This window comes from Microtus ochrogaster, chromosome 4 (assembly GCF_000317375.1).
Source record: "Microtus ochrogaster isolate Prairie Vole_2 chromosome 4, MicOch1.0, whole genome shotgun sequence".
In the NCBI taxonomy this organism is placed as follows: domain Eukaryota; kingdom Metazoa; phylum Chordata; class Mammalia; order Rodentia; family Cricetidae; genus Microtus; species Microtus ochrogaster.
Genome location: NC_022011.1, coordinates 30,160,092 through 30,181,588, shown reverse-complemented (window position 1 = coordinate 30,181,588; position 21,497 = coordinate 30,160,092). Strand labels below are relative to the sequence as shown.

The window sequence follows — 21,497 nt, the reverse complement described above, 5'->3', positions numbered from 1 at the left end:
TCAAAATATTTTATTTTAGGAGATCGCTCAAAAAAAAGACCCTCCACATTGGACAGACACCCCAACAATACCCTTGGCCTTATTTTATTTTTTTTTTTTTGTTTTTTTTCCTTTTTAATCAACTAAAACAATTTGATGCTTAAAATAAAAGACAGGAAATGTTTCCCAATCAGACTTTAGGCAAGAATATATATATATATATATATATACTTCTGATCCGGGGGAGAGGAGGGATGGTGCTGCCTGTGGTCCAGGAAATATTCGGCTTTCCTGTTCCCAGAAAGGAGACTCTGCTGGAAACACGCAGCCAGGAAGCCACCTGGGAGAAATGAGGATGGAGGCAGAAGAGTGTGAGTCCAGTCCCTGCGTGCCTGAAGCTCTTAAGTTATTCAGAGCTGGTGCTCCCTGTCTCAGTGCTGACCTGTCCATCTGTCTGTCTGTCTGTCTGTCCGTGGAGACTCTATTCTGGAAGGAGCTGGTTCAGTCTGGTGGGGAGGTTGGGATTCAGCGTCATCTTCATCTTGTGTGTGGCTTCTTTTCCAGCTGAGAAACTTTTTTTTTCTTTTTTAATTTTTAAAAAGAATCACAGCCAAAATAAGACATTAACTGGAAAATCCAAAACGGCTGCGCTTACCCTATTTTTATAAAACATTTAAGAGTCTACTCCAGGGAATGAGCTGGGCCTACTACACTTTCCCGGGGATCTTGGCCCGCTTGCGAGCGATGGCATCCTCGACAGCCTTGAGCTGTTTAAGGAGTTCCTCCCGCCGTGACAAGGTGCTGGCCTTCCCTGACTTGGTGCCTGCAGCAGCAGTGTCTGTGGCTTTGCCGGGCACACTGGTGACCTTGCTGGAGCTCTTAGATTGGGGTGACAGTGGACGCTTCCTGTAGGGTTGAAAAGATGTGAGGGAGGAGATGAGAAAGAGCACACCCTGGGGTAAGCACCCAGGGCTCCCCACTTCCTCTGTCTGGGCTACCCCACAGCCTCTTCTGGTCACCCCACTATGAGGCCATCCTGAGACTCAGTCTCCCTTTTTAGGGCCTTTCAACAAGGTAGGATTGAGCAGCGTGCTAAGGCTGAGCCTGAGGGTTCTTAAAAGAGTGGGTTAGGACTGCTCTGTCTCCTGTCTGTTCTTCCCACAGCCTCCCAGGTCTCCCACACTGTTAAAGGCTATTGGCCTGTCCTGGATAAGAGCAGGGACTTACCTGTCCGCTGGGGCAGCAGGGGCTTTAGCGTTTTGGCCTCTCTGCCTCTCTGGCTTTGGGGAGCCCATTCTTCCCCCTGATTTCCGGTCCCGAGAACCTGGCCAACAGGGGAGAGAGTGAGACCACTGTTCTCTATTTGGGGGTCACCAGAGGACCCAGGTCCAAAGTGTCAAGGTGGCCAGGTGTGGTTTGCTATAATCTTAGCACTGGGAAGTAGAGGAAGGAAGATCAGAACATTTCTCCCTATGTGTGCGTGTGTGTGCGTATGTATAGACAAAAACCAGAAGCTGGGCGGTGGTGGCGGACACCTTTAATCTCAGGAGACAGAGGCAAATGGATCTCTGTGAGTTTGAGGCCAGCCTGGTCTACAGAGTGAGTTCCTGGAAGAGCATTGCCTGCTCTTCCAAAGGTCCTGAGTTCAATTCCCAGCAACCACATGGTGGCTCACAACCATCTGTAATGAGATCTGGCGCCCTCTTCTGGCCTGCAGGCACACAAGGAGGCAGAATATTGTATACATAATAAATAAATAAATAAATAAATAAATAAATAAAAAACAAAAGAAAAAAAAGTTGAACAAGCCAATAGCAGCACAACCTCCACAGCTTCTGTATCAGCTCTGCTCACAAGGTTCCTGTCATTTCTTCCTTCCAAGATAACAGCAATGTGGAAGTGTAAGCCAAATAATCCTTTTCCTCCCCAAGTTGCTTTTGGTCATGGTGTTTCATCACAGCTAAGACTTTGGGTGTTAGAACTTGCCCCAGAAAGAACCAATGCACGCTTGTTGTCCTTGACTTTTGCTTTTAATGCTGTCTCATGTAGTCCAGGATGGCTTGCTACTCTGTGTAGCTAAGGATAACCTTAAACTTCTAATTCCTCTGCTTGCACCCCTCAAGTGCTGAGATTACAGATGCACACACCGTATCATATGATGCTGGGGACCAAATGATGCAAGCCCTCTACTAACTGAGCCACACGCCCCCACCTCATCCCTGTTCTTGTTTGTACTGGAAGGGTTGTTCACCATGAACAAGTTGTGCACTGCATGTCACATACAGAGGCTCGTTATCAGTAACTTTTTATGGTGCTGGGTCAAACACGGGATCTTGTGCTCTACCTCTGAGCTACATTCCCATACTATTATTTAAAATAAAGATTTGTAAACTTTCTCACCACCAGGTAGTAGTGGCGCACACCTTTAATCCAGCACTCTGGAGACAGAAGCAGGTGGATCTCTGCGCCTTTGCAAGTTTGAGGCCAGACTGTTCTACAAAAGGAGTTCCAGCCAGGGCACAACAGCTACATAGCTTTTGTCAGTTTAGGCTCAAAAAGCCAAAAAAAAGAAAAGCAAAACAAAAACAGCAAAACAGCCGGGCGGTGGTGGTGCAAGCCTTTAATCCCAGCACTCGGGAGGCAGAGGCAAGCGGATCTCTGTGAGTTCGAGGCCAGCCTGGTCTACAAGAGCTAGTTGCTAGTTCCAGGACAGGAATCAAAATCTACGGAGAAACCTTGTCTCAAAAAAAAAAAAAAAAAAAAAAAAAAAAAAACACCCCGAAAAACAACAAACCAAAAACCAAACCATTTTCTCATCATGCACAGTGGTATACGCCTATAATCCTAGCACTTTGGAGGCTGAGGCAGGAGGATCATGAGTTATCTAAAAGTGAAATGCAACTCTGTCTCCAGTCTCCACGCTGTGTATGCGGGATGAAACATGTGGCGGAGCTCTCAGGCGCTCCAGCACTCACAACAGATGCATTGTCAAGGCCCTGCAGGTGGGGCCTTCTGGCTCATCTGACCCCATGGTATGTCTCAGGCCCTGGAGCTGGGAGGCTCACCTCGGTCTGGGGACAAGTTGGCTTTCTTGGCTGGAGGGCTCTGCCGGTCTTTGTCTGATGGCTCATAGCGCTTCCTGCTTCCTTTATCAGCCGCCTGAAACAGCACAGTACTGTAAGGGTGGTAGGACCTGGGTGGTCATTAGGCAAGGAAGAGGGTGGTGGTCGATCTGTTGTCACAGGAGAATGGGTCTTTGCTCCCATGGTCCTTCTTTTGGCCCTGCCTGCCCTCCCAAACCCCACCAATAAAGCAATTCTGTGGTCCTTGTGACCATGTGATAGGATCCTTTGTGCTGTATAGGGAGGGGCCTTGCAGGACCCCAACATGTCAGGCCTTGGCCTTTCCAGACATGTGCGGAGCTTTGAAGACAGAACCCAGGCTTGCCTGCCTGCTGTCCCAGGACTGGCACATGAACTGTTAATGCTGAGGTGCTAACCTCTGGACTGTGCTGGTGCATGTTTGAGACACTTGGGCCTCTCAGCTTGGGGCAGGTGGAACCCAGCAGCAGGCCCAGGTGAGCACTACTGCCTGTCCCGTTGGTCTCACCTTATTCAGCAGGGTCAGCTTTATCTCCTTGTGGGCAACAAAGGAGCCCTGCTGGGGCTGCCCAGGGGCTGCTTGCTGAGGTGTCGCTGCCTGCTGGGAGGACTTCCCACCTGCTGGAGCTTTAGAGGACTTGGGTGGCTGCGTGGATGGATCCCGTTTTCGCTTTTCCTCTCTTACTCCGTCTTCTTTCTTAGATTTTCCTGTTAACGACAAACCCTCAGTTCCTGTGCACACGAACAGTGAAACAGTGTCTGTTTAAAGCTCACCCCTGATTCTACACCCCCAGGACAAGGGCCCTGCATACCTCTCTCTTTCTTGGTCTGGGCAGGGGTGGGGGATCGAGAGCTGGCTGAGGACACAGGACTGGCCAGGTCTGCATACATGTCCTCTGAGTCCACACTGTGCACTGAGCTGCTACTTGAGGTGGCGCTGGACACCGAGGAGACGCTGCTCACACTCAGAGACCTAGACACAAAAACACAGCTGTGCCCCTCAGCCCCATGCTGACTGCAAAATGGCTGGGCTACAGGCTGATGGCAGGGGGATGTCTCTAGGGCTTGTCTTTACCCAGTTTCCATTTTTATGGAATACACATCAAGAGCAAGAGATCTCGGGGGACTTTCAGAGGTACTATACAATGAAGGGGATGCTGAGGTCTCTACTGAATAAACTGGGTGACATTATGCTGGGAAGGGAAATGTGACTGAGCCCTTTCCTATGGTGATAAGGATATACTTTTTAAAGTGAGTTGATGGTGCACAACAGCTACAATCCATAATCCCAGTAATTGGGGAGGCTGAGGCAGATCTCTGTGGGTTTCAGAATAGCCAGGGCTTGATAGTGAGACCTTATTTTAATACTTCAAAAGCAGTACAAAAGGCGCGATGGCAGCTGGCAGGTGTGCTGGAGCCCCTATAGTCCCAGCTTCCTGGCAAAACTGATTAAGCCCAGGAGTTCAAACTTATCCGGGCAACACAGGGAGTCTCTCAACCCAAAACCCAAACCCTGGAGCTCAGGGTAGAGTACTTGAGCAAAATGCAAGGTTCCATCCAGGTTTTACCTTTAGTACCATCACCAAAAGATTTCGGATGACAGTAAATTAAACAAGTAGTAGTAACCGGGTGGTGGTGGGTACACGCCTTCAATCCCAGTTCTCAGGAGGCAGAGCAGGTGGATCTCTGTAACTTTGAGGTCAGCCTGGTCTACAAAGCAAGTTCCAGGACAGCCATGGAAGTTATACAGAGAAACCCTGTCTCAAAAAACTAAAAAAATAGCGACACTTTCACTGTCAGGGACAGCAAACAGGGTAGGGTGGTTGGGACAGGACGGAGAGAATAGATGACAGTTCCATTTTTGGGACAGCACAGTGCCACAACATGCCTGTAACAACATGAATCAGCTCTTCCTAAGGTCATCACAGAATAGAGAAACAGAGGCAGGAAAAAGATGGAAGAGTCAAGCATTTCCTAGCTTTAAAAACACACAAACCATTCAGTGGTTAAGAGCACTGGCTGTTCTTCCAGAAGACCCGGGTTCAATTCCCAGCACCTACACGGGAATTACAGCTCTCAAATTACTGTAACTCCAGGTTCCAGGATACCTGACACCCTCATACAGATAGATATACATGTAGGCAAAATGTACATAAATAAATGTACACTAATGTATATAAATTAAAAAACAACCAAACAAAAACCCATAGGTCTTTCAAACAGTCCAGACACTGAAGCCTTGGACAAGTGAGGATGGAGGGAAAATGGCAACAAGATTCCAAGAACACCAAGCTGCCTCCATCTTCTAAATCCTTTATGGTCTTCTCTAAAGGCTCCTCCCAACTGCCTAGGGATTAGCAGGCCCAGAGAACACTCAGTCTATCCTCAGGAAAAGTGTGGAGAGAACCTGGGGCTGGCCTCACCTTGTCCAGTTGGGTCGTACCAGTCTAGGTCTCTTCCCCTAGGGTTAGATACTCTTGTGTGAAGGGAGGCTATACTCACTCTGAGTATGTCCTTGAACACCGAGGAGTCCCTAATATGGTCGGTGAGGCAAAAAAGATCAGCAGGGAGTAGGGACCAAGCAACTGACCTGGATCGGGAACTGGAGCCACTGTAGCTGCTGCCACTGCCACTACCACTGCCACTGAGCGTCCGCCTGAAACACAAGTAGCACAGTTCACTCCAGGGGCAGCCCTTGCTAACGCAGAGCCTTCCTGCACACCAGGCTGGTCATGGGCCTGAGATATGTTTCTGATTGGGCCACTGCTCCCTAATGTTTCCCTGGTGATGCACCCGCCTCCTAGGCTCCAGGTTTCATTAGCATCTACTCCCAGGCAGCACCAAGGACAACAAGGAGAACTGTACCAGGATTACCATAAACCCACCAGCTCACCTCCTTGGGGGAGTCCTGGTTTGCCGCTCCTTCCTTCTGGCTTCTCGGAGATCTCCTGGTTTGGCAGGCTCAGGGGCAGGAGCAGTAGTTTTGGTGGCCTGTGGTGGGGCTGGGGGTGGGGCTGGCTTCTTTACTGACTTCTCCCTGCGAGGCAGAGGCAAGGTCAAGGCAGGATAGAACTAGGGTCCCTGCTCAATGCACCCACATCTCAGGGCTCTGCAGTTCAGACATGGCACGAGTGCCAAGGTCCGTGCCACAGGGACCCAAGTCTAGGTGCTGAGCCCGTGCTCCGCCCACCTCCTGGGAGCCTTCTCTGCCGCCCTTTGGAAGCTGCTTCACCTCTAGTCCAAGCATGGGATGGGAAGAGATAGTGGAAGAGGCTGGAAGCCTTGGAGACCCCACCGAGGTGGAGCACCATAGCGACCTAAGGGGGCTCAGGACTCACCCTGCTTTCCCGGGAGGCGGGGCCGGCTCCCCCTTGGTTCTGACTGGAGGTCTGTGTGGGGAAGGTGTGGGAGACGGGGATGGGGACGAGGAGAAGGACCGGGACCTGGGGAACAAAGAGAGTGTGAGGAGGAGTCTGGCTGGAGTTGGCACACCCCCTAGGAAATGGTCCTGATCCACAGAGAACTTAGGCTTAAGCTCAGCTGCTTCATCGTCTGATAAGACACACATTCTGGAGAAACAGAAGGGCAGCGTGCAGACTCAGGAAGGAGTGAGTGCTTGTGTGCAGGATTAGGTGATTGTATCCAGGAAAGGGCATGTGGTTCTGCCTCAGCCAGGGGCCAAACGGGGAAATATGGCTCTGGCTAAAGTGTGGGGTCTGAGACACCTAGTAGCTGGCAGGTGGCAGAACTGGTGAGGGTCCCAAGTACTTCGCTGGCAGATAAAGGCACAGGCACAGAGGTCCCCAAGCAGTGACAGCAACACATAAAGGGAGTGTATAGTTGGGAGGAGATTATGACCAGATGATTTCCACACAAGGATCAGGTGTCAGCAGGGTAGACAAAGAGCCTGGGAAAGGGAGCTGGGTCCAGGCGGAGTTTCCAGGATGGAGCTCTGACAGTGAGGTCACACTTCCGTCAAGAGGATGAAAGGAGCTGGGTTGGCCCATATTGCCTACTCAAGACCATCACACAGGATGCCCATTACTTCCAGCTGAATGGTACAAGCAGTGGGTAAAGTTTCTGCAGCTCCTCACGCTCCCATATTCAAAGGCAGGTACCCAGGAAACCTAGCATTCACTCTTGGGGCCTTGCACTTGCTGCCTCACCTCGTGAGCAGCTACTGTGAGAGAACCAGGAAAAGTGCATCCTGGGGCCCCTCTAAGACAGTCTGCCAGACTGCTCTCCCCTCTCAGCCTATCCTCCTAAGTGCAGCTTTGGGAGGGGCTACCACAGATGAACTTCAGAAAGGACAGCTGCAGAGCCCCAAGGTGGGGACTCCATTCTAGGTCTCTAGGGAGGCTAAGTTACTGAGAAAGGCACACATTTTGTGGGAAATACCTAAGAAGTTTATGGTCAATAATGAGATGATGATGAAGCTTCTGAGCAATTGATGGGATGGTGGAGCACCCCACTGGCATTTCCCTGAAATGTCACCTCACACTTCCTGGGTAGACCTGCAAGACCCTCCCGTGTTCTGCCTGCAATGGGACCCACTTAACTCCCTGCTTCCTGTGCTGGAGTTACCAGGAAGGGTCAGAAATACCTGCAAAGTGAAGCCCGGAGTTCTTTCCCTCTCTACTCTGTTCCAGCTGCCACCTTGACCCAAGTGCCCCAACCTCAGGGCATGGGATAGGCACAGAGCTTTTTTCCCTGATACCTTCTGCCACACTGTCAGCTGCTTGCTCAGAATAAAGATCACACATACAACTTTTTTTATATAATGTCCAAAATTTCCAAAGGCCCACTGTATTCTCTACCTCTCTAGTCTCATATTTTATACAGTACCCATATGACCTTTATCTGTGTCTCAGAGGCTCCCATTGGTTTTCCCATAGCCACCTCTCTCTGCTGCATACCCCCCTCCATGCTGACACTGCAGAGGGAACCTGCCAATGTCTGCACTTTGGGGTGTGTGCCAGCACACCTATGGATCCTACAAACACCTGCATCCTGGTTCCTGCTTCTACAAGAATCTTAGTGTCCATGAAAATAGGTCCACATGCAGTTTATTTCACACCCCACAACAGCATTAGTGAGCATCAGACGAGACAGCCTTAGAGACTCTCAGAACTGCTTTCTAATCTCCTCCATCGTCACCTCTAAAGCAACACCAGTTAGATGGGATTGTACACTTCTTTATTCCCAGAACTCTGGAGGCAGAGACAGGTGGGAGTTTGAGGCCAGCCTGGCCTAATACATAGCAAGTTCCAGGCCAGCTAGGGCTACACAGTGAAACCCTGCCCTCTAAAAGAGAATAAATATAAAAATTTCCTTAAAACAAACAAACAAATGCAAGACCATATGCCAGGAAGGGGAACATTGCAAGGGACACCAGATTACACTAAGGGAAGACAAAGATACCTAGTGATAATGTCTCAAAGCAGAGGATTGCCGGTGCTTATGTGCATCAATTAACAGCTAGGACTAAGATAATGCCATCTACCCACAAACCCTACTAGCTTTACTGAATGCCATGCCAAAGTTTTGACCCTTCTCAAGAGCTTACAGTGATGACAGTGCTGGGAGGGTCCACAATGGAGCATCAGCTCAGTTCAGGGCTGACAACTGAACACTCCCCTGCCCCTCAAGCCATTCAGTTTCTGTGGGGGCAGGTCAAGCTGGATGCGCAGTGTTATGTGCTTGTAGAATTTGTCTAAAGCTCTGTAAGCTTCTATTTTCAATGGGGAAAATTCAACAAAAGCTTGCTTGACCTTCCTAGGCTTTCTAGGACGATGGAAGCACTGCATATTCACACCTGGACTCAACAGAGACCGTACAGATGCAGGTCCTGTGTCCAGTACCTGCAGTGTATGCTAACTGCCATCTCAGCCCAAACTGCTTCTCAGTGTGCGGTTTACAAAACCATTTTGGAATCAGGTACTCAGGAATCCTGCCATGTTTTACAGAGACAAACAGGACCACCTGATCTGTACCTGCTAGGAGTTAGCAGGCTGGGACATACCTGGACCGGCTTCCTGAGAACGAGCTGTGTCTGGAAGAGCGGCTGGAATAGGAGCTGTAGGATGAAGATCGGGACCGGGACCGGGATGAGCCAGAGCCAGAGTAAGATGAAGACCGTGAAGATGACCTGTGGGCCAATGGACAGAGTAGAGGCAGTGAAAAGGTGACCTTCACTACTGCCCACTGTTCTTTTAGTGCAGAGAGACAGCATGGCTACACACAGAGACATGAGTACATTCACAAAAACATGTATAGCAACCCAGTAAGAAAAGATGATCATGAGATACCTACAGACACTCTGTAGCACCATCACCCCACAGTGGACTGTTATAGAGACCAGGACGGGGGGCGGGGGTGTTGGGTGTACCCACGGTTACTGGGTAACCCAGAGACTAGTGTTAGACACAGCCACAGAATGAGTTTTCAAGCTGACCCTACCGTTCACATGGTTGTGTTCCTGTATCTGTCCACATACACACACCTCTGGCTCCTATTACCACCTCAGGTTCCTCCTAGACTCCATGTGGAACTCCTTCCTCAGGCAGGGAGACACAGCTCTTATCACCCACCACTCACTTCCCCATGCACTCACACTAGAGCTCAGAGTTATGAAGGCAAATTCCCTGAGAAGCTCGATGGCCAGTCAACGGGGTATGCAGTTCCTCCCGTCAGCAACTTAGTGCCTTTTCCACAGGATCTGAAAGGCTTCTCCCCGTACCCGAGTAAATGTATGACTCTGGTAGCCAGCCACAGCAGTGTCTATACCATTCTGGGTCACTCATTCTACTTCCTTTTATATGTTCTGGGGGATGCGACCACCTAATATCCTATTGTCCTGTCCTTGAGCAGTGACCAAACACATGGAAAACTGGCAGCCAGTGCGTATCAACAAGCTTCTTGTCTTTACAGGTCCCTTCTGTACCTGGAGGAATTGGAAGCAGAAGCTGATGAGGCAGAGGTTTTGCGACGCCTCCGTGCCCGGCTTGGGGAGACTGAGACACCAAGTTTCTTCTTGGGAGACTTGGATCGGCGCCAAGGGTCCTTCCACTCATCGGCTCGCTTCACCTGTGGCCCCACGGAGGTGGTCTCCTTCTTTGGTGGCTCAGCTTGACGGCTGGAATCAGAGAGGAGATCTCACTCCTTGGGCTGCCACCCTTTCCCAGCAATGCTGCTTTGAGAAAGAGACTGGAAAGCCAGAACATTCAGTGCCAGTTTATTTAGGGATACCTGAAGAAAGCATCAGATGAAGAGGTAACACAGCACATCTTCTAATCTGTTTCCTCCAGAAATGGTTTTAATCTTAGCCACTCTGTTTTCTGGGAGCATCCCCATTTTCTTGAAGTCTAACTGTAAGTACTTTCAGGGTACTATTACTTATTTCTATCTTTGATTGGACTGTCAAACAGAGATGGAGTCCACCTGGTTCAAACATGCTTATTTCTAGTGTTGGCACACAGTAGGTATGCAGTACTCATGAAATTAAAGCAACAAAAATCACTGTTTTCAAATGCCCGTTAACTAAAAAAGTTACGTCTATGCATTACGTTGTCCTTACATTTAAAGAGTCTGGTTCAGCTGCAGCCAGGGAACTCCCTGATTAATGCACGGAAGGATGAGCATCCCAGGCTCCCTTCCCTGACAGCACTGCCTCAAGTGCTCCAGAGAGGCTGCTGCACTACCACCACGGAAATAAAAACCCTACCTATTTATACTTTCAGAGATATTATTTAGTCACCCGCCAGTGGCAGGTACCAATACCATTCCCTGGTGAGGGCCTAGGTGAGAGCAATACCCAGTGCTGAAGCCTATCCCATAAGACATGTGAAATCCAGATTGTGCTGCTGTTATCTCAGCCCCAATCCAAAAGCTAAGGCCCCTGGTATATCTGGTGTTGTCTATAAAGAAATTCAGGAAGGAAAACCTATCAACCTGTCATCGGCCACTGGATCGAGGCTTTCATCTTTATACTTCCTAAATGTTCTCATTCTAAAAACTAAGATGAGGGGCTGGAGAGACAGTAAGTAGTTAAGAACACCAGCTGCTTATATTCCTAGCATTAGTGGCTCACAACTGTCTGTAACTCCAGTTCTAGGGTATTTGACACCCTCTTCTGGCTGCTATGGCCACTGTACACCATGTAGTGCACAGACATACATGCAGGTAAATTACCATACACATAAAATACAATTATAAAACAAACAAAAAATCCAAACTAAGAGGAAACAGACACCAGGGTCACTAGCTTCTCCACAGGTCACCTGCCCAGTGCAGCCTTCCCACACAGGAAGGAAACAGGAGGAATAACCTGCTAAGTGTGGAGTTCCCTTTTCATTAGATGCAGGAAGAGGGTCTCACTGCCTCCAGAGGTGAGACACTGGGTCCCAGTGAGAACAGGTAGGTACTGAGCAGGTGAAGGACCTTAATCTTCTCATCCCTGTTGTGCAAGCATTTGAACCTAGGTATTAGTGCTACCATCTTTATTTAAGTGGCCGACTCAAGGCTTTCCAAGGAGGAGGGCTGTCCATCATGTCCATGTGTGGGAGAGTGGCAATATGGCACCCAACTTTAGACGATATTCCGTGACTCTGTGATCTGGTATTTGTTTTATAGCAATAATGTAAAACTTCCTTTAAAAGGTATTTAAGAGGGTAGAAATTTAGATTAGTGGTAGAGTGTCTTCCTAGCATGTGTGTACCAAGAGTTCAATCACCAAAAAAGAAAATAAAGATACTAGAAGTTTAAAAAGTCAAGGTATGTAGGTAAATAATAGGTGGTAATCTGGGCTACCAGTATGGGGAAGGATGGGGGTTGGGTAGGGGCTTTTGATCCTCAGTCAGAGCTACAGATAATCAAGGTCAAATGAGAGGCTATGTGGATAAAACCAAGGGAAATGCTAGTGGCTTTAGACAGGGGTATCCAACATAAGCCCCGTATTTAGTGGTGGTCTTTGGGAGGAATGATTGGATGAACCATCATTAAAAAATTCATTACCAAATTCACCCAAGAAAATGCTCATGTAACATTTAGAGAAAAAAGCTACAACACTTACATGCTCACCACTGCCAACAAGTTTAGCAACAGAGAACATGTATGATCATCAAGCTCATGCATGAAGGTAGTCAAGCTTTTGAGCCGACAGGCCAACACTATCCTGCTGGCACATGGGCTGCACTCTGAGCGGTGAGGGTCCACGCCTGAAGCCTGCAGGAGTGACTACGCTGTATTTTTGTTTCCCAAGACAGCCTGAGAAAACTGTGTTGAACCCTCTTCTTAGTGGGTGATAACCACCGAGCTACCCCATCAGACCTAGAAAGCAAAACTACAGGAGGCAACACCTCTCCACAGGTGCCCCCACAGCCCACTGTGTGTGGCCTGTTTCAGGGCTGTATGTATCAAAGGGAGAAATGCTGACCAGGAGCTACAGCAGGAAGCTGCTAGACAAGGACAAATTTGCCATTTACAGGTATTTCTAAAGTGGGAAAAAAAATAACAGCACAGGTGATCTCTGACCTTGACCTTCTGTGCAGCTGCAGCACCCTCTTACCTCCCTGCAGCACAGTCGCACATTCAAGGCTACCGGAGCCTCTGCAGGGCAAGGGTCAGCTGTGCTGCCCCAGTCAATGCTGAGGCTGGCAGCACACGGGCCAAGGGTGGCACAAGGAAGTAAACTGCCGATGAGCAAAGTAGCCACCCCACGTGTCTGGGAACTCCAACCTGGACAGCTGCCAAGTCTGGGGTCAAAGAATAAAGAGCAATAGATGGAAAGTCACTTCTAAAATCAGGAGGGTTAAACATCCAATAAAGACAGGAAGAGGGAACTCACAGCATGTGGGTTCTTCCCTTCATTCTTCCCTCCTGCCTCAATCTGCCAACACCCAAGGAGCCTGTTCTCTGTCTTATCTCCCAGGAAACTGTACAGATTTCCCCAGGACTGTCCCATCTGGTCACAGTGCATACACTGTGCCTTCATCTCAGTGGATGGTACCCACCACATCTCTTCATGCCCACATATCATGTGAGCAGCTAATGTTTTCTACCACACATGGATGACTTCTACAGGCTAAAACTCTGAGCTCAGCAATTCCTTCTTCCCTCTGGAAGGGCCTCAGGAGTAGAAGTCCTAGGTATTCTCTACCCTGGTTTACCATGACTTCTTATGGTATGGCCCTCTTCCCAAAGTTGCCACTTGCTGTCTGGTCCTCTCTTCTAGTCCCACATATATAACACCAGACACTAGGGATGTAAATATTTTCTACTGACATTTCTCCACCCTATGTTCTAAAAACACAGAAGGCCAACACATGCCAATTGAATGAAACACCAACAAAACCCAGAGCAGGCAGGCATGGTGACACATGCCTTTAATCCCAGCATTCTGGAGACAGGTGGCGAATCAAGGCCAGTCTGGTTTACATACCTAGTTCTAAGACATCCAGAGCCATACAGTGAAACACTACCTCAAAAATCAAATACAAACAAACAAGCCACCACCACAATAAAACCAACCAAACAAAAATAACAAGAGCAAAATCCTGTCTGTGTGCTCTACTTAGTTCAAATTACTGATGAACTGATCAAACCAGAAGGCCCAAGTCCAATCCTGAACTCCAAGTGAGGGACTGGAGCACAGCTTTCCCAACCTAACATTTCAACTCAGAATCTGAAATTGTATTTGACCATACTCATAAACCAGTGAACCCAGAGACACAGAATTGGTAACAATGATAGCAAAGGTAGTCTAGTCCAAACCCATGTGTTCTGGGATGGGTAGAAAGAATGACAAAGTAGCTGGGCAGAGTGGCACATGCATGGAGTCCCCTAAGTTGTGAAACTGAGGCAGGAAGGACCCTAAGTTCAAGGCTGAGCTACACAGAGAAAGAAAAAATAGAAATAAAGCCATTTGTATTGTTTCAAGTGGTTGGCAAGCCTAAAATGCATGTTGATGTTTACAATGTTATTCACACTGCTTTTGACTCTTTATCTCACTTTTCCACTCCCCACCCCTGCTGTCTTGCAGAAAATACAGAAGAAGATCCACCCTGAGCTGACAGCACCATGGGCTGAGGAGCCAGGAAAAATGGAGAAAGTGGCTTGCTTGGAAAATGGTCTGTCAGGTCTTCAGTTACTAGATGACCCAGAAGCTCCTCCCACAAGTAATCAAGAAGAAGGAAAAAAAATCCACATTCACATACAAAAGTTCGCACAAATGTTCACATCTACAACTGTCAAAAAGTGTCAACAACCCAATGTTGGACAACAATCCAAGGAAAAGCAACTGAGGCACAACCACAGTGCTTTCTGCAAATACAATTTAAGGGGGGGGGAACTAGACACAAAGCCCACAGTGAATGGCTCTACACCCACACCAAGTCCTACAAAGGCAGGCTGGTCCAGAAAAGCAAGAAGCTGTTGCCTCAAGAGCTTACGAAGAGGCCACAGGGCAAGATGCACTAATAGGAAAATTGGGGTGGTCTACCTTGGTGGCTGTGGAGACCGGGGCTTCGGCTTCTCCTTGTCCTTCTCCCGGTCTTTGTCCCTGTCCCGGTCTCGATGCTGCCGGTCCTTCTCATCTCGCTTAGCTCGCTCTCTCTCCCACTCCTCTTTCCTCCGCTGCCGCTCCTTGTCCCGCTCACGCTCCCGTTCTCGCTCTCGCTCCCTCTGTCTGCGCTCACGCTCTCGGTCACGCTCTCGTTCTCGCTCCCGTTCTCGTTGTCTGTTCTCTCGCTCTCGTTCCCTCTCTCGTTCCTGGGTTAAAATCCAAATATAGATGCCAAATTACACAACATTTGGTAGAAGTGCAGAGAAAACAGGGAGCAGGCAAGAGGATGCTCTCAGGAGGCCATTTAATTCCCAAGTCTCTCCTTAAAACAAGTTAGCTGTGCCTGACAGCAAAGACCTGCCACTAGGAGACTAAGGCAAGAGGATCTCAAACTCAAGGCAAGCCTGGGTCGAGTGAGAGCCTATCTGAAAGCCACTGACCTAGTATGTCCAAAGGTTTAATTCCCAGTACCACAAGATACAGAGACACGTGCACAAGAAAATACATGTTAAAAACAGGAATGCATACAACTTAAGAGTGAAGTTACCCACAACCAAATAAATCCAGAACTTTGCCAACACCAGCCTGGTATGAACTCTGTACTACAAGCCCTCCCATGGTGACCAGCTCATTCTTAGGATGGAGGTCTCAACGGTTATCTACGCGGGCAGTAACACAGTTCTTTACGAACACTGTCTTGTAGGAAGTGTGTACACCCCCTAATGCAATGGCCTGCCAGTGACTTGTTTTCCTGCTTTAATAGTCAACATAAAAACCTAAGAAGTAGTTCAATCACAGCACAGCTGACAGGCTCTGGGCCTTTGGAGACCTCAGGAGACACAGTGCATACTCCTGTGCCATTCTTACCATCTGTGTCAGTAGACACAACAGAATAGGTACCTGTACCCTGTATCCTACCTCCAGGAGGAAGCTGTAAGGTTATGGTTCTGGGATATGGGGTGGGCTCTTGGGGATGCCATCTCCGTTTGGTGCTGTGACAGTTCAGAGCTGGCATATAACTTCTATAAGTTATGTGTGACAGCACATATCTGCTCAAGGGCTCCTAATAAGCCTTTCCTTGAGCAGACTTTCCAAGCAGGCTGACAGTGAAGATGGAATGGGCACTCTGGATGGGAATGGTCTTTATATACACTAGGTTCTTAGGAATATTCACCACAGCAATACGGCAAGGCCAGCCAGGGCACATCCTGAACTAGCAGGCTAGATGAGCAAGAATAGTGCTACAGGTGAGGACTTTACTCAGGAGCTTTCCAAGAGAGACACACTCATGAGGGTGATAGTCTCCTGAAAACTGGCATTGATATCTTACAAGCAAATCTTACAAAACCATGGCAAAAACAATAAATCCAAGAAAGGCCACCAGATGTCAGACTATCACAAACTTAGCTCGTGGCTCCCTACATGACCAACGTGGTATCATATCCAGGACCTGTGGCACCATACATTTTGATACCCAGGAAATATACCACAGGAAGGATTCACTGCCACCAGGTAAGGAAGCACACACCATTGCTTATATAGCTAAGGCAGGAAGATTATGAATTTGAGGCTAGCCTAAGATATATAGTTAGACCCCATCTAAGGAGGAGGAGAGTTTTAACATGTGGGTCATACTTACGCGGTAGTTATGATACGGTTCTGCTTCTGTATACTGCACCCTGAAATTCTCGTACTGTCCACCACGCCAAAAACGCTCTATCTCATAGTCATAATAAGGATCTGCATAAGGCTCAAGCCTGTAAAACAGAGCCCAAAAGAAGGAAATCATATCATTTAAGAATGCCACAGCAAAAATTCTACATAAAAGACAAGCTAACAGAAGCCAACCCCATATGATGGAAACAAAACACCATGACCAAGTGGTATCTACAGCTAAGAACACAAGGCTGTCAGCATCAGGATACCCACTATCACTGTAAGTATACGCCAATCTGGGGAGAAAAATCCCTGTGAGCCTCCACAGCTGAAGAAGACAAAGACAAACCTTCTGTATCCAATAAGATAAAAACATTCTTCCTCCCCCACCCCCAAGACAGGGTTTCTCTGTATAACAGCCCTAGCTATCTTGGAACTTGCTCTGTAGACCAGGCTGGCCTCGAACTCTGAGATTCACCTGCTTCTGCCTCCCAACTGCTGGGATTAAAGGAGTGAACCACCACCACCACCTGGCTAAAAACATATTCTTGAAAGTACTTTAAGAACTGTCAAGATGGCTCAGATGGTGAAACACTTGCTGAACAAGCCTGATGATTTGAGTTTGGTCCAAGGAAACCATAAACATTAATTCCACAAAGCTGTCCTCTGACTCCCAACACGTGCAATGGCACTCTTACCCACACACCACACATCATTGCACATGCACACAAAAAATAAAAACACAACACACAACAACAGCAGCAGCATCTTTAAAACCAAAGCTGGAGAGACGCATGGAAGGATTCCCTGAGCACTGGGATACTGTGGAACCCGTGACCACATGCAGGTGTGTGCGGGCACTAAAGGCAAGATTGGCAAAGTAGTCCAGAGAGGTGGGAACGCAGCGAAACTGTCTCCATCAGCCATCCTGTGACACTAAACATAACAGCCCATGACAGAGCCAGTTCACACAACCATCCACCCACTCACCTCAAAAAGGCAGAACGAAGGACAAAAGCCTAACATGGAAACCTATGTCCTTACATAGAGCTCACCAGCTAATGAGGAGGCAGTATGCATAGAAGTCATTTACAACAGCAGAGGACAGGTGCTTGGGATGACACATATTCAACCAGAAATGCAGATCTCAATCCAGAAAGTCCATAAAGAGGCAACTAAGTGAGAAGACATGACAGGGTACTCTTTATCACCATGCTGATTTATCCTGCACTGGGACATAAGCATATCCCAAGTAAAAAACCAATGAGCATATTCACAGGCTAGACAGACATGCTGACAGTCTGGTTCACATGAGAAAGAGACACAAGCCCAGCTAAGGAGACTCCACAACAGGGAAGACACCTGAAGCATGGGATGAGGCGAATGAGCTCCAGGATTTTATGTGCTTCACTTAGTGTGGGAGGAGAGCAGGCCGGACACACGAGGGTGGGGCCTCTCAGTGTCCCACCGAACAACGTGGACACCCGACCACTCTCACTTCAAATTTCACCACTGTACTGTGAGAGAGCTTACAATCTAGGAAGGCTGGAATTAGCTAAAAGCAGAATAACTCTAACAATTAACTGAACTCACGAAAATTACAAACTGCTTACTTTTAGAATTCTCATTCAGTATTTCTGAATTTGGTAATTCAAATCATAGACTGCAAAGCTATGCCATACATCAAAATTTACTTCTTCACCCTCCTAGTGGATCTCACCTGGGCATGCACTGACCCAGCACCTGCCCTATCCACTGAAGAAAGAGTTCCAGGGCAGCCGTGGGTATGTGGGGGGGGGGGAGGCAGTGGGCAGCTGCGGCTAGGCAATGGTGCTCATGCATAACTACTTATTCCTTCTTTATATACCTTTGAATCAATAAAGTAATAAAAACTGGCAGATAAGGACCGTAGAGAAGAGTTCCTACAAGACTAAGACAGTGATTCGACAGCAGGGGCTATAATGCATCTTCATGTCCTAAGGCCCCCCTTGTGGCCCGTCACCTTCCCAATGAGGACGGAGTCCCCAGTGAAGAATCAGAGGAGTAGCACCTTCAAAGCCACACTGTCCCCTGGATCTGACATTAGTCCTCAGAACTATATAACTCCTCTGTTGAGGATTTTTTCTTTTTTTTTTTTTTTGAGAAAGGGTTTCTCTGTGTAGCTCTGGCTGCTCTAGAACTTTCTCTGTAGTCCAGGCTGGCCTCAAATTCAAGAGCTCCGTCTGCCTCTGCCTCCCTAGTGCACCACCACTCCCAGTTCTGTTGAGATTTGTAAACACCATCACTAAATGTCTGAGGCAGGGACTGAAGAGGTAGCTCAGTGGTTAAGAGCACTTGCTTGCTGCTCTTCCAGTGGACATGAATTTGGTTCTTATTTTCATGCTGGGAAGTTAACAACAGCCTGTAACTCCAGCTCTAGATCCAGTGCCCTCTTTTGATCTCCATGGACACACACACACACACACACACACACACACACACACACACACACACACACAAACATAAATCCCTCCTACCCCAGGGTTTCTCTGTGTAACAGTCCTAACAGTCCTGACTGTCCTGGAACTCACTTTGAAGACCAGGCTGGCTTTGAACTAATAGAGATCCTCCTGCTTCTGCCCTCCCAAGCACTGGAATTAAAGGCATATGCCACCCCCACCCAGCTCATGTGAGTCTTTTTAAAAAAACTCATTCCCCAAGTAACTGAGGAAGAGGTGAGGAGACGAAGGCATAGAATGAGCCTGTAGGAACTTTGGGAGTGCACCCCAGAGGTAGCCTCCCAGCCTGGGACTTCTGCATCTCCTCCGCAGAAGCCCCAGGGACCTGTGTGCGTCTACTCCTGACAGGACATAAATGGGCAAGGGCAAGCAGAGGATTCCTTACGTCGTATCTCTGACATCTCTCGGGACCCTAGAATTCCAATCTCGGAAGACGTCGTTCTCCTTGTCAAACTCGCGATCATCTTCACCAATGGTTACTGTGAACCTTTTTTCTTCAAAGTCAGGCTCCTGCTCTTTCCGAATGGTTGCTTTTTTTAAAACCTAGCACCAAAAGCAGATAGATATCAGTGTGAAATAAAGATCTCCAAGGTCACTGGGAGAAACACAGGGAACCCGAGACCTGCAGCAAAGCCCAACACCAATGCCAAAGGGTGTGGGCAAACACAGGACTCCAGTCTTCTGCAGGCCTCAGATTGGTCTACACAGGTCTGCTGTGAATTATTTGTATAAGTGAGCATCTAGGATTAGCACAAGGGCCCCAGAAGACATGTAAGCAAGACCTTTATTTCAATCTCCCTGTTATTGAACTGAGAGAACTTGGGCACTAAGAAACCGAGGCTAGATGTCAACAGACACTGGTTCAAGGTGGGTGTTGGGAGCCACAGTGGGCAGCAAAGGGAGGACTGAGAGAGCAGACACTGGGTCTCAGGAGGCAGATCCTACAGAATGGCAGGGTTTGTCTCACTGCCCAGGGTAACGGTAAGAGACAATTAGTCTTTTGGGCTACCCATGACACCTTAAAATGTTAAGTCCGTGTCCAGGAAGAGTCTCTGGCCTACTGAGATTTGCCTGTGACTGGGTCTAACATGAAGAAATGGCTAAATATTATTTCTCCTTCTCTATTAAGCCCAGAAATAATCTCATAGCTTCTGAGGCTTCACTGAGTTTCCACTCTCTCTGGATCAACGTTCTGCCAGCTCTGCCAGGCTCACTAGAGGGGTCACCACTGTGCTTTTTTTCTTCCCATGTGCACTGAATTCTTACCTCTTTTGCATGTCTGAGTCCGCGTTCCCAGGCACTCTCTGTTGGAGGTTCTGGAGGGGGTGGAGGCAAAATTTCATCAACTACTGGCCCACCCTATTAGAAAATGAGAAGAGAAATATTAAGGAAGTACTTAAAAACATATTAAGATAAGGAGCAAACACTTAAAAGACAAGCCAGACAGCCACACACAGCTAGCTCTTCTGCCCAACCGCCCGCATGCCCTGGAACATCCAAGGCTTCTACACAAGCACAAGGAGCCCTGAACAGGTGCTCTTTGACTCTCAGGTACAGGATGCCTTTTCTATAAGGAACACATTTGTCTTCAGCCTGAAATTCTGACAGAACTCAGGTTTCCATCTGCTGGAATGGAAGAGGAGCTCACGCACCCAAGGGTTGGCAGGCATCAATGGGTGAGGTCCAAGAGGCGGGGCACCGTTGGGTGGGAAAGGTTCAGCTTTGGTGATGAGGGAGTAGTTCCCCTTGTCATTCACTCCAGGGTGGATAAACCTACAGTTCATTCCCCAGGTGCAGTTCCCTAGGGAAACAAAAGTCCAGTGAGAAAAGATACCAAGAGCCCAACTGTTGGAAGGCAGCAGTTGGGATGCTTACTGACAACTTGGGAAGCACCAATCAAACTATTTCTGCTCCCACAGGTCACTGAGCCTTTTCCTAGAGAGCCTTAGGCCAGTAACAGCTCAGCCTACTTCTCCCTCTGTGTACACGGTGTCTTACCACAGTCCTACAGTGGTGAGCAGGGCTGGTCTGGGCCAATGGGTCTGCCAGGCACTTGGAGGAGATACCATTTCCTGATGAGAGTCCCTGCCTGGACTCCCAGGGCCTATTCATAGTCACTTTGCAGGTTCTATACCTGTGGATTCACCACCCACAGATCAAAAATATTCTGTGTTGCATTGAACATATAGACATTTCTGTGTCTTCACCCTTAAACAATACAGTATAAAAAGGACTGACTTACACTGTGTCCAGGATTTTAAGTTATCTAAAGAGGGCTTAAATTTCAGGGGAGTATGTGTTACACCATCTTGTAATAGAGACTTGGATATCCTCAGATTTGGCATCCATGGATATGTGGGATCCAATCTCCCATGGATACCACGGGACAATTGGTATATCAACTGTCTGATCACTGATAAAAGCAGAGAAGCCAGAGAGTCTCTAGAGCTAAGGGCAGAGGCAACCCTAGAGCCTCAAGGGAGCTTCAGCAGATGCCTGCCTGAACATTCATTTTGACTCATGCTGAGGTGGAAATCAATGGGAGGCACAAATATTACCAGATCTCTGCTGATTCTGTCCCAGAGTAGCCCTCTCCAAACCACTTTAGAATTATTTCTGGTTCTTAAAAAAAAAAAAAAAAAAAAAAAAAGTGTGAATAAGGGAAAGCCTGCAGAGAGGGCTCAGCAGTTAAGAGCACTGGCT

At 48.1% G+C, this 21,497-nt stretch overlaps 1 protein-coding gene across 4 annotated transcripts in view; it reads right to left on the bottom strand.

The window, feature by feature from the left end:
• Positions 1–21,497, bottom strand: part of Zc3h18 (zinc finger CCCH-type containing 18) — a 37,858-nt gene continuing 16,361 nt past the window's right edge. For 3 of the 4 annotated variants that reach the window (XM_005345791.3, XM_013354881.2, XM_026778451.1), the window contains 15 exons: positions 20,447–20,595; positions 20,061–20,153; positions 19,180–19,337; positions 16,280–16,397; positions 14,578–14,846; positions 10,024–10,215; positions 9,103–9,228; positions 6,419–6,523; positions 5,974–6,117; positions 5,671–5,736; positions 3,893–4,053; positions 3,589–3,788; positions 3,045–3,138; positions 1,207–1,303; positions 1–885 (listed from right to left, as the gene is read on the bottom strand). In XM_005345791.3, coding sequence (XP_005345848.1) covers positions 687–885; positions 1,207–1,303; positions 3,045–3,138; positions 3,589–3,788; positions 3,893–4,053; positions 5,671–5,736; positions 5,974–6,117; positions 6,419–6,523; positions 9,103–9,228; positions 10,024–10,215; positions 14,578–14,846; positions 16,280–16,397; positions 19,180–19,337; positions 20,061–20,153; positions 20,447–20,595 — 2,171 coding nt within the window. In that variant the 3' untranslated portion in view covers positions 1–686. The remainder of the gene's footprint in view (positions 886–1,206; positions 1,304–3,044; positions 3,139–3,588; positions 3,789–3,892; positions 4,054–5,670; positions 5,737–5,973; positions 6,118–6,418; positions 6,524–9,102; positions 9,229–10,023; positions 10,216–14,577; positions 14,847–16,279; positions 16,398–19,179; positions 19,338–20,060; positions 20,154–20,446; positions 20,596–21,497) is intronic. The other variant, XM_026778454.1, reaches the window with a different exon arrangement.